The following is a 13,203-nucleotide window of genomic DNA, read 5'->3' on the forward strand; positions in this document are numbered from 1 at the left end:
TGACCTACTGGAAAGTTTTTCACTCTATCTCAATACATTATGATCATTGTAATTGGAGATAGGTTCATTATAAATTCAAGCTATTTCTTTCTTACCTTGAGCTATATAAACCATATCACTGTAGATGGATGTAGGAATGAGAGGATTTGGAAGTTCCTGAAGATATTGCCTCAATGCTTCTGTCAGTGACTGAAGATCAAACTGTTCAAGGTCCACTGAAGCTGCATCTAGCATATTGAGACATGCACGTAACTACACAGAATATTTTCAAAACAAATTGATTGTTGTGTTACTGAACTCTTAACTTTAGAGAGAAGAGACAGAAGAGACAAGCATGCAGAATTTTGTTTACAAAAAGCAGTGTCCATGTTATGGGATAATGTCATCTGATAAGGCGAGGTGCAAGGCAGCTTTTTGGTACATCAAAAAAAAACACAAATAGGCACTTTAAGACTCTATAATAGTTGGATTAAATGGAGTGGTGATGTCTTTCTACAGCCTATTCTTAAATTACCAACAACTACCAGAAAACTACCAGTGGAGACATTAATATTGCCTTGTTCCTCCGCAGAGGAATGGGTCCCACTACAATGAAGTGTAACCTTGGAATAGAGGGGCACATAATTAAAGCAAACTCAATGGTCAATCTGCTTACATTCAATGTGTGGGTAACAGTGGCCTCAAACTTGGAAGCCAATGGGAGTTGGCAACTAATGATGCAACATTTTATCTGAAAGGGAAAATTTTGCCACAGAAGATGAAAGTTGCAGAAGAATTCTTTCCATCAGTTTCTGAATATACATCTTACTAAACAAATTGTTGCTTTTCAGTGTTTTTATTTCTACTGAAATATTTATTATGCAACTACATAAAAATCTCAATTACAAACTGGAAATTAGATGAAAAAGGGTAGAATTGGCAGTCACAATTTTGATCTCAATGTTCAATGGAATTTCTGTGAGGGGCGCTGGACAAAGTGGCGACCATCTTCCTTATGGTAGATAAAAGTTAAAGAATTTTGTGTATGTTACATTCTAAATGTGGTATTATGTGACAATAATGGAACCTTTATGTTTTAAGTTTGGGAGAAATCAGTTGGGTATCTTTGTCCCTTAGTAATCTACTTTTGTGATGTGATCAATGCAAAACACTGTATAATGCAGCCCCCTAGTGGTAACCCAAATTACACAAAATGGAACTGCACTGAAAACAAACCCATGGTGACCTAGTGTTGATCTCAGGAACTTCTTGCCAAGGTTATATGAATGCTAACTAAATCAACCAGATTTTTAAAAGCTCTGAAATTTAAGTCAAAATTGACAATTCCCAACAGTCTTTCCACTCTCCTTCCTGCAATTACTACCATCAATTTGTTTATAGTGGGGGGAATTGAACAGTTCACTAAAGTGATAAAGCACTTCACAATATAAAGAGACACTGTGTATACATTTATATTAAGCATTGAGTGTTACAACTTGAAAAGCATTTAAATGTGGTATATATTTACCATAATCCAATAACTGCTTTAATTCCGCACCACTACATGAATCAGATGTTCGGTATAAATTGGCACACTCAAGACCTAAGAAACAAATCAAATGCTTGCATTACAAGTACTGGAAAATGTTGCAACTATAAAGCTTAGTGATGTTAAACTATCTGGCTAGAAAGCTAGAAACAATACATCACTCTTTAATAGTTTGATCAGATACATCGAGTCAATTTCAGATGTAAAGTAGCTCCTTCATTTTCATGAGCCATACTATCAAACTTTTTCTTTTTCCAATCTGCTTATTGAGTTATATCAAACATATATACAAAAGGAGAGTTATACATTCATGTATTCACAAGTGTATACAAAAAAACATATTTAATATATATTGACCATAAATTTCTTCTCCTCTTGTAAAACCAAAAGAGAGCAAAATAAATTAATTTTTAGTACAATATCCAAAAGAAAGAAAAAGGGACTGGGCAGTCAATTCTGAGCATAAAGTAGGAAAAAAAAGGGTTTCCTGGTTAAAACCAAATTTACCATGAGGAATTAGTATAAAATCCAGTATAAAATTATAATTCTTAAACTATATGGAAATATTGAATAAACAGTTGTCAAACTTCTTCAAATTTAAAAGATGTATTGTTACGAGCCCAGAGGACCCCAAAACCCAGCAGGAATAGATAGTCATCAAGACAAATGGTTACTTAAACAAAATTTGCTTTTAATTATCTTTAAACATGAAAACAGAATCAAACTTTAACTTATCACTATTGACTTAACTAAACTAACTTAACACCCTTCTAATTCTAAGTGCACGTGTGTGTGTGTGTGTGTGTGTGTGTGTGTGTGTGTGTGTGTGTGTGTGTGTGTGTGTGTGTGTGTGTGTATATATATATATATATATATATATAAGTTCAACTGTGCACAGAATTTAACATTTATAAAGTTCACCAGGCTTCAGTGCTTGAAAGGTAAATGGTTACTGCTCAGGAAGGTTCTTGGCGGTTTTCAGAGAGTTTTGTTGTACATTGAAACCCACAACTGATTTTTTTTTAAAATCAGCCACTTCAGTGTCTTGCCAAAGAAACTTGCCCCCTCAGGTTTCTCCAGGTGATAACTTCTTTCTTTCAGGTCACCAGAGTGCCTTTTCTGTTTCTCTTATTTCAAGTGAAACATTAGACAGCCAGTCCTCTTCTCTTGAATGAACCACAAGGGCTTTGACCAGGCTGAACTAAACACTCACAACCCATCTTCCAAAAGGGGTTTTCCAAAAGCTAGCCAGCTTGTCCTGTTCCAGTTCCTGCTGCTGATCGTAAAACTGTCGAATTGATCTCTCTCTGTGAGAGAAAGCCTGTTTAACTCTCTCTGCTTCCAAAACCACATGACCCTCCAATTCCCCTCCAGACAATCTGCAGCTCTTTCATCTGTTGCCTTTTTGAAAGCAATAATCCATTAGTGAAGTCTCTTGTGCACTCTCCAAAGCTTTTGCAAAGTCTGTTGGCCCCTACATGTCAAGCATGAGCAGAGCTCCAGTATTTTAAATAAGATCTGTTTTAAAATGTATGCGACCTACACTAAAAAACCTTTCCCAATTTATCTCCCAAAAACATATCTATATTCTGTCACAGTATCAAATGTTCAACTCCTAATTTTCTCCAAATTTAAGCATGACATGACAGGCGAGAGCCATTGAAGTAGAGTAGGTGGGTTAGGATCCTTCCATTCAAGTAATATGGCTTTTCTAGCCAATAATGTTGAAGAAGCAGAAACAGGCACATGTCCAGTCTCTGCTGGTATGATTCCAAAAATAACTGCTAATAGGTTTGGTTGTAATTCTAATCCTAGAACTTTTGTTAGGGTTTCAAAGACATCTTTCCAGAAATTATCTAGTTTTGAACATGACCAGAAAATGCAAGTTAAGTGGCTACCTTAACTTTGCACCTATCACAAGGAAGGTTTACATTGTGGAAAAATACAGGCCAACTTATCTTTAGACATATGTGCCTGATATACCACCTTGAACTGAATCAAACTTTTATTTATGGTGCCAGTAACTTGAGCACTCACAATACAGTTCTAAAAATATTTTCTAAATATTTCCATTTAACATAATAATCTGCAGAGTGGTTGGAAATTATAGAACTATTCAGGCAATAAACCAAAAATAGTTTTGACCAAAAATGATAGTTAAAATTGAAATAGTAGCTGCCTTCCAAATTATTTTGTTGTACATTTTTTTGTACGTCATTTGTCAATACTGTGGTCATAATGATGGTTCTAGCCATCATTTACAAATAAAACAAGGTCTATTATACATTTCAATTCAAAATTCTATTTTTGAAATTCAAATTATAAACTTGGTTTATTTATCTTACCCGTTCTTTCAATAGCCTCTACTAACTTTACAAGGATTGCTGGAGCAAGGCTTGGGGGCGAGAACTGCTCTGTTACGTCTGGTAGCACAGGAGCTGAAGAATTTAAAAACAAATGTAAAGAATTAATAGTCTAAAAATAATTGCACAAATGTTTAACTTTTAAAACACTAAATAAATTATTGACAATCTCAATACTGCACATTCCTCAATTTCTTTAGCATTCATACAGATTACACTTTCACTGCAATTCCCCTAACATTATGAAAGCTTTTCGGCTTAATGTTTAACTTTACACAGCTTGAAGTAGTTTATTATACTATATCTAAAAGAGAAAAGAGCTGCTCTTTCTGATCAAACAATTCCCAAGTTGTAAATTAACAGGTTATGGAAAAAAATGTCCTGGCATCAATTCTAAGTTCAAAATCTTACTTGAAGATGGGAAGCTCTTTACTATTCAAGCAACATCAGATTTGTACATCACACGCATCTAGTCCTTGTCCTTCTCCAACATGCGAGTTTTAAATTACTAACTAGTTAGCAAATATTCCACATTGTTTTAAAGACTCCAGCATTATTGTCACCAGATGAGGGCACTGCTGCTGTACTTCTGCTCCCACGGTATAATCCTTTGCATGGTATTAAAAGTGGAAAAGATGGCTTGTAATTGTATTCTATTTCAGTTTCAACTCATTTTCATCAGAATTATTACATTAAGAAAATGTAAATACATGAGCATTAATAATAAATTTCACAGCTCTACCCCTTTTAAAAATAGGAATGGTTGATCTTTAATAAACCAATTCATTTGTGTTTGTAAAGTAACAAGATGGACAATGTATACTGCATTCTAATGTTCAGCCTTCAATTACAGTAGGCCATAATTTTAAGATGGAAATATTATGCCTTGTTCAATTCAAATTTTCTCATGTATATAAAGTTTAGTGCCAAAGGATAACAGGAAAATGTGTCCCAAATATTATAAATTTAATTTCACTATTAACTGTGTTCAGTTGTGAACCAAAGTTTAAATTAAAAGCATGCTCAAGGATGAATTTGAAAAATCTCAGGAAGAAACCAAAATTATAAAGGTACTAGTATTTAAAAAAAAGAAAAATATCAACTATTTGATCTAGTCAGCTTTTGTATACAAGATGGGGGAAGGAATGAGTTGACAGACGTGCAAGAAATGTTCTGAATATTACAGTTCAGTGAACTTTGCAAGTTCTGAGAAATGTCTGGTTTGCTGCACCTATAATTTTTACAAAACTGAACTTTTAAATGCAGGCAGTAGCCACATAATCAAAAAGCTGCCATTTGCAAGATATTGTGCAGAAGATGGAGGATTTGTATCCTTTACCAACAGATGATTTGGATCTATAAAATTATACAGAACATTATAGTATTTGCCACAAACGAGCCTGCAGCTGACGTGGACATTTACCCCCTCCATAAATCTTCGTCCGCGAAGCCAAGCCAAAGAAGAAGACCTATCAGCCTAACAGGAGGAATTAATTCAGATTTTTTGATAAGAGCTTTTTTACTAAACCAGTTGCTTTTTAAAAGAAATAAAACAAACTTTAACATTCAAGATACTATTTACTGTCATGTATTGAAATCGTTTCCTTCCGCATCCTGTAAAGGCACACAATATTAACATAGAAGAGTGCCCCGAGTATCCCTTCAGAGTGCCTTATTCTCATCAATATTACTTTTTTAGCAATGCACATTTGTACTCTGCTCCCCTTGATTTTTTTTAAAAAGCGATACAAAATTTTCTTTCAGAAAATGCCATCTCACACAAGTGATAAAATATATCAATTAGTAATAATCCGTAGAATTAGATTGTAAATGTAATATTGTTAGCAAAATTAGATCCCCAAACCAAAATTATTAATGCAAACCAAGGAACAGCTGTAATTTTGTTGTGAAACAGACAAACTTTAAATTCATCTTGAAATCAGCTAATTATTTATTCAACTTGTCCTCTTTCCACACATCCCAAATGCCTATGTCAACATACTTTGTTTCACATTGTCCAAGTCTTTTTGGAAATTTAAATAAACTACATTGATCTGCCATCTCAATTTTCAATTAAATTGATCAGGAAAGATTTTACAGTATATTCTAACTATTTATTTTTGATTTCTAGGCTTTACTTTCCCCTTGAGTATTCCATTCTGTGAAGTTCCAAGGATGTGCTCTAACACCATTGTTATCCATCAATTATGACATTAAAAGTAGGGCCTCAGTTAGACATCAGCTGTATTGTACTTTGGGATGTCAAGACGGCAAAAAAGCCAATAAATTCAAGTTTGCTCATTGCTTAAACTTCCCAAAAAAAGCTGATGAGTCAGCTTACAGGAGGGAGATTGAAAACTTGGCCGAATGGTGCATCAACAATAACGTCGCACTCAATGTCACCAAAACCAAAGAGCTGATTGTTGACTTCAGGAAGGAAAAACCAGGTGTACAATCCAGTGATCATTGCAGGATCAGAGGTGGAGATGGCGAACAAATTTAAGTTCCAAGGAGTCACTATCTTGGAGGGAGTTTCTTGAAGCCAACACACTAATGGCATCGTGAAGAAAGCATGTCTGCGCCTCTACTTCCTCAGGAGTTTGTGAAGGTTTGGTATGACATTGGAAACTCTGGCAAATTTCTACAGATGTGTGGTGGAAAGTGTGCATAACAGTCTGGTTTGGGGACATCAATACCCCAGAGCATAGATCGCTGCAAAAGGTAGTGGATACAGCCCAAGACATCACAGGGAAACCCTTTCACACCATTGAGAACATCTACAGGAAAAGCTGGCATCGGAGAGCAGCAGCAATCATCAAGGATCCACACCAACCAGCATTGCCTGTCTGCTTAAGAGTCTTAGTAAGAGGCTCGTCCCCTTATTAGTAAGGAGTCATCATCTTTAATAGCATACAAGGCTTTATTTGAGGGAGGGGTTAATTATGATGGCGGCATGGTTAGCACCATGCCAGCAACTGAGGTTCAAATTTTAATTTCGTAATTTATGTGAATTACTGAATTTTTTTCAAATTACTCTACAGTGGTGTTCAAATTGCCCGCTAAACTCACATTGCACCTTAAACAATCCCTATGCCATAAGTGCTCTGTGATTAGTAAGGGATTGCTTAAGGGGGAATGAGAGTTTGGGGGGCAGTTTCAAAACCACTGGTCGACATTTTGCACTGTCTTTTAAACTGTTTATTCTCAATGCTAGTGTATTAGTTAGGCATTGTAAGCGTGAGTCTCAAGCAACTGGAAAATTTGCATATCGGACATCTACCAATCCCTGTAGTTGCCAGATACTTTTTTTTTTAAAAACTGTACAGCCATGCCAAAACTTTCCATACATCAATATACATCTGCTTACAAGAGTCAGTTTGCTTAGCAGATGATGTTTTAATCAATTTAACTACAATAACACCTGGATATCCATATTAATTCAGATGCTCTACTATATACAATTATAGGTTTTTGAGAATTTAAATATTCTCTATAGTTTAACTATAATTAAACCTCAAAAACAAGAGTCCATCACAAAAAGTAGCAGTGGAAGAGCTTGGAACCACACAATAAAGGTGGAAGAGGGGCAAGCTTAAAAAACAAATCAGCTATGAGCCATGAAGGCCTCAAAGCATACTGATTTGACTATTTAAATAGGGTCACCAACCTTTCAGGCAGTTCCGGGAAGCAAACATTTTATTTAATTTTAGTAGTGCTTTAGTGTTTTATTTAAATAGTTATAAACTGCAATTGGACAAAACATTAAGCATGCAAGCTCAGATCAGTGTAAATTGTCCTAATATTCCAAAGGACAGGACTTGGATCTGGTTACATTCAACCCAAATTGTTAAATCTGTTGCTATTCTCTCTCTTCCCCTTCCCCTCTAAAAATCAACCACTTCAATGTTCAAAGCAAAAATACTAAAATTCACTATGCAAGTGGACACTGGCAAGCTGAGTGTTGAATTTTAGTATCCAATGGTCAGAATTTAATCCCCTTTAGATCTACATGAAATTAATTTAAAACCAGCAAGATAAAACTCACTGAAGCACCCAATCTTTTCAACCCACTTCATTTACTCTCTCTAATAATGATAGACTAGTCCATTAACAAGCTATTCACTTGCTCTAACATTCAATTAAATTGTGGTTGATCGAGGTCTCATTCCATTACTCCTATGATTGTGACCTTTTAAGTTCAAGATTTAAACGTTGTCATGAATGTATGATACATTTCCAGAGCAGAATGGTGTGCATTGATGCAGCATTCATTGCTTTGGGACAGGGTTCCAGATTTGTGAGGAGGAACCCTGGTGAATTGCTTCTCGATTCATAATAAAATTCTATTTGCTTCTTAATAAATAGTAGAATATTGTGGCAGTCATGCAACCAGAAATATCACCACACAAATTGACAGTGAAATAAATGCAAAGCTTCAAATGGAAGAGTAAAAGAGACCAAGAGATAAAGATGGTTGACAAAACTTCTTCACAGTACTACCTCAGAAGGTCAGCTCGCCAGATCAAAATCAAATAATGAAAACTTAAATAAGCACAGTAAACTTTTTTGTAAAAAGGTTGCAACAGGACAAGTGTAATGATGGTTCAGTACATTATATGAATGTTATAATTTAGGATTTATAACAGCCATTTAGGATTTCAAAAAGATGCAAGTTTCCAATTTCCCCATTTTCCCACCAATGCTCCCCCGCCGTGATTCCAGAGATTTGTTTACTTTGTAGTAGCTCAAAATAATTATTGGACGTTGTAAATGATTGACCAAAGGGTGAAAGTTATGCAAACCTGTATGCCAACATGACATCGTTGGTCAGAAAGTGCACTTTAATATTGTACTATCTCTTTCTTTCTTTGGCTTGGCTTCGCGGACGAAGATTTATGGAGGGGGTAAAAAGTCCACGTCAGCTGCAGGCTCGTTTGTGGCTGACAAGTCCGATGCGGGACAGGCAGACACGATTGCAGCGGTTGCAAGGGAAAATTGGTTGGTTGGGGTTGGGTGTTGGGTTTTTCCTCCTTTGCCTTTTGTCAGTGAGGTGGGCTCTGCGGTCTTCTTCAAAGGAGGTTGCTGCCCGCCGAACTGTGAGGCGCCAAGATGCATGGTTTGAGGCGATATCAGCCCACTGGCGGTGGTCAATGTGGCAGGCACCAAGAGCTTTCTTTAGGCAGTCCTTGTACCTTTTCTTTGGTGCACCTCTGTCACGGTGGCCAGTGGAGAGCTCGCCATATAACACGATCTTGGGAAGGCGATGGTCCTCCATTCTGGAGACGCTATCTATAATTATTCAAACCACGACAGCCTGTTATGTTATTTTTATTCACTATGCACAATTTATTCAAACCCAAATATAATTAAATAAAAATGTGCTTCCTATGAGATGGTTCCCTTCGTGGAATCAGCAACACAAAACAAATGTGCACTTTAAAATTTGTTCAACTTTGTAGATTCCTTGATTAGTTTTTGATCAAATTCTCACTTAATGTCATCATCTTTGTCAAATTTAGACAGATCAGCTCATCTATTAGATACTGAAACAGTCACACTCAAAAGAAATAAGTAACCGTGCTAGATGAAGCACACAGATAGAACTAATCACAGAACTACCTGCACTTTTAAAATTGCAATGGATTTGATGCCAGCAAGCACCGACTTCTGATGACACATCACAACGGTCAGATTCCACAGGTTCTATTTTTTTTTTAAAAACTAGGCTAAGTAACAACCAATGCATACAAATCCAACCCAAGCAAACCTTCCCATCCATGCTAGTTCTTGGCAACAAACTCTTAAGCAGAAACAGGCAACACTGACTTGCAACATACCCAGATGTAGAAAGTGCCCAAGTCATTTAGCATTTCAAAGTACATGCTCAGACGGCAGCTTTTAGAAACTTTTTCTGCACAACGTGGTTGATATGTGAAAACTATTTAAATTATAACTGATTCTTTTTGTTTTGTTTTCATACAACTTATTTGATCTCAAATTGTATTTTCTTATCAAACTTTTATTTACTAATGACATGGTTAGTTAGTCAAGATTTTGTTGCCATAAAACCACTAATTTCTTCAGCTTGTAGTCAAGGAAAATTATTTCTCATGCTATAACTTCTTATGTATTTTCTTACTTTCCTTATTTCCATGCTCCCTTTAAAAGCTATCAAAAGTCTTCAGATCCATTTAAAGCAGTTTTCCTATATTTCAAACTTGACCAACTCACTTCTAATAATAGTCTACAAAAGTGATAAAAAGGCAGATCGGATGTAAATATTTTAACATCCTTTCCTCTTCCCCTTCAACCTTCAGTCAATAGTCAATTTCATCATGAAGCAATTTACCCAAACTGATTTCTCGTGGACAAGAAGCACCAGGAAAAATATTATTCAAAGATAATCAAGGTTAGTTATCTGGTTCATGGATAAGCAGAAATCTCATCAAGTAATGGAACAGGTTCTACCAGAAGCAAACATGAGCAAAAAGTATTCCTTTGTGATTATATATTCTATTATAATACGTAGTTCTATTAATTTCAAAAAGTGACAAGTTAATCAAGACAGACACCCAAGTTATATTCAGCAGACAGAAGAAACCAACATGCAAATTTTTAAATAAAATTGGCTGATCATTGCCATTTTCTATTTTTTTTTTTAAGTGCCATTAAAATTCAGATGGTTCTTTTAACACAAGGTTCATGTGCCTTCCAAGCATTTCCAAACTGTTTGCAAACTACAGGTACACAATCCTTTATCGGGAACCCTTGGCGGACAATGTGTTCTGAAATTTGGATTTTTCCGGATTCGGAAAGCCAGATTTAAACCCACCTGAATTGTGATGCTATCAACCCCCCCCCCCCCCCAGCCTGCCCCGCGCTGCCAGTCTCCCCCCATTCCCCCCCGACTCGCGCTGCCAGTCTCCTGCTCGCCAAGCTCACGCTTCCAGTCTCTCCACCTCGCTCGCCCTTCCGACTCGCACTGCCGTCTCTCTCCCCACTTGCTGGACTTTGGAGCTTTCCGGATTTTAGATGTCCGGATAAAGGATTGTGTAACTGGATAGCTCTTCGCCTTTGAGAGCAAAGAACAAATTGAACAATGAAGAGAAACTGAAAGAAAATGCTCTATTCTTAGATTTTACAAGTTGAACAGAATTGGTACACCACAAACTAATCCAGGTAACTAGTAAATCCTATTGAACAAAGTCTTCCCCAAAATTTTCAGGAAGGCAAGGTTCAAACCGAAAATGTAGTGTTTTCATGCTAGTTGATTTCTATATTAAAAGTTTAATCAAAGTCTGGAGGAATAAACTGAAATAGAATATAAATATTTTCAAAAAATAGTTTATTTCAACAGATTGGAGAAGATATTGATTCAATTGTACACAACTGCTCTGGGCTACAGGATCTGATCAGCTTTTTTTTAAAAAAGTGCTTTGTTCAAATAGTTTTCTCTTTGAACAAAATAACAGTAGATGAAAGGGCTGTTGCGCAAATTAGGGCAGGATTTACCATTTAAAAAAATAATTAAAAATGCAATTTTAATGAGATAATTAAGCTTATTCTACTCTAATAGTTTACATCCTCCCATATTGTTAAAATTCCATGGAACTTCATGTGTTAATGAGAAGTTTAGGATGTTTTTTTAAGCTCCCCAATAGTCCTTTCAATTCCTACAGTATATATTCTAAGAAAACTATAAATAAGAACAGATGGCTTTTGTAACGTCTATTCATAATTACTGGTGTTCCATATCACAAACCAAAGATTATTCAGTGTGATAAATTAGATTGCCCTATACAGCTGGGGCATTTTGTAGATTCCAAGCATTAAATGATGGCAAAATCCAATAGTGGAAAGTGTGCTGACTGACTGCATCACAGCCTGGTGTGGGAGCACTAATACTTCTGAGCAGAAAGTCTTGCAAAAGGCGGTGGACACAGGCAAAACTCTCCCCACATAGAGAAAATCTACATGGAACACAGCAATCATCAAGGAAGGGCCTGCTCTGTTCATGAAAAAAAGTATGTGCCACAAGACTTGGGCCAGTCGGTTCAGTAACAGTTGCTACCCTCCTCAAAAATAAACTCAGATTCATTTAAGGAATCTTACTTTGCACACTATTTATTACTGAATATTTATTTTCTATATTGCACAGCTTATTTTCACTGGTTTCCATTTCTCTCTTTGAATATGCTTCTTTTCGAGTACAACTTTTTGCACAGCCAATAAGTAGAAATTCTGCCTGGCCTTCAGGAAGAAGAATCTCAGGGTTGTACATGATGTCATGTATGCACTAACAATATATGTCAACTTTAAAGCGTCCACAAAATCTAGCCATAGACCGTTTCATCAAAATCAAGACAACATTGTTTAAATAGTTACACTGATTAATTGTTGCACTGTTAGACAGGTCCAGTATATTTATTTTACTCTCAATATACCCAGGAGCTAAGACTTTCTGCTACAATAGAGAAAAGCACCACACCGTTAGTGTAGTGGTTAGCACAATTCTGTTACACAGCACCAGCGACTGGGATTCGAATCAGGTGGTGTCTGTAAGGAGTTTGTACCTTCTCCCTGTGTCTGTGTGGGTTTTCCCAGGGACTCGTTTCCTCCCACCCTTCAAAACTTCCTGGGGGTTGTAAGTCAATTGGGTGGCACATGCCAGTGGGCCAAAAAAGCCTGTTAACATGCTCAATGCATAAATTAAAATACATTCGTGAATTATTTTCATGTTTTAGTTGGGTAATTCAAATTTTGTCATTCATAATGTCAATTTCTATACCCAAGTAAGAGTGAAGTCTATAAAAACAATGAAACTCAATATCCATAGACCATGGACTTCAGATTTAGCCATTTGAAATTTTGATTATATAAAATTACAGTAAAACCTGTTATCTGGAATTCAACCAACAGGCAAAAAATTGAAGATAAATAAATTAAAATAAATAAAAAGTTAAATAAAAGTTTAAAATTTTAAAAGTAAATGTTTTCTGAAGTAACACACAAACATTTAATGAAAATGGAAGCAAATATTCAGCCAGCAAAGTGCCTTAGTCATGCATTGCTTGTAGCAGCTACTTACATAAAGTTGTGTTTGAATAAAATGGCGTCACCTACGATGAAGAGCTGGTTGATGCTGCTTGCTGTTGGCGTGACTGTCTTAATGTGTCCCCTAATCCTTACTTAGTAAGAGTCTTTATCAGTATATTATTATATTAGCAAGGGTTTATCTGTAAACTTTGGGTGGGGGGGGGGGGAATGTTTAATTATCCGTGAAAGGGGAAAAACCTGCAAATGCACAGACCA

At 36.1% G+C, this 13,203-nt stretch overlaps 1 protein-coding gene across 4 annotated transcripts in view; it reads right to left on the reverse strand.

Annotated features, from left to right (window-relative positions):
* Nucleotides 1-13,203, reverse strand: part of pik3r1 (phosphoinositide-3-kinase, regulatory subunit 1 (alpha)) — a 72,726-nt gene that overhangs the window by 25,124 nt on the left and 34,399 nt on the right. For all 4 annotated transcript variants that reach the window (XM_069938761.1, XM_069938787.1, XM_069938777.1 and 1 more), the window contains exons 3-5: nt 3,874-3,966; nt 1,508-1,582; nt 96-227 (exon numbers count right to left, since the gene is read on the reverse strand). In XM_069938761.1, the coding sequence (XP_069794862.1) occupies nt 96-227; nt 1,508-1,582; nt 3,874-3,966 (300 nt within the window). The remainder of the gene's footprint in view (nt 1-95; nt 228-1,507; nt 1,583-3,873; nt 3,967-13,203) is intronic.

This window comes from Narcine bancroftii, chromosome 1 (genome assembly GCF_036971445.1).
Source record: "Narcine bancroftii isolate sNarBan1 chromosome 1, sNarBan1.hap1, whole genome shotgun sequence".
Classification (NCBI taxonomy): domain Eukaryota; kingdom Metazoa; phylum Chordata; class Chondrichthyes; order Torpediniformes; family Narcinidae; genus Narcine; species Narcine bancroftii.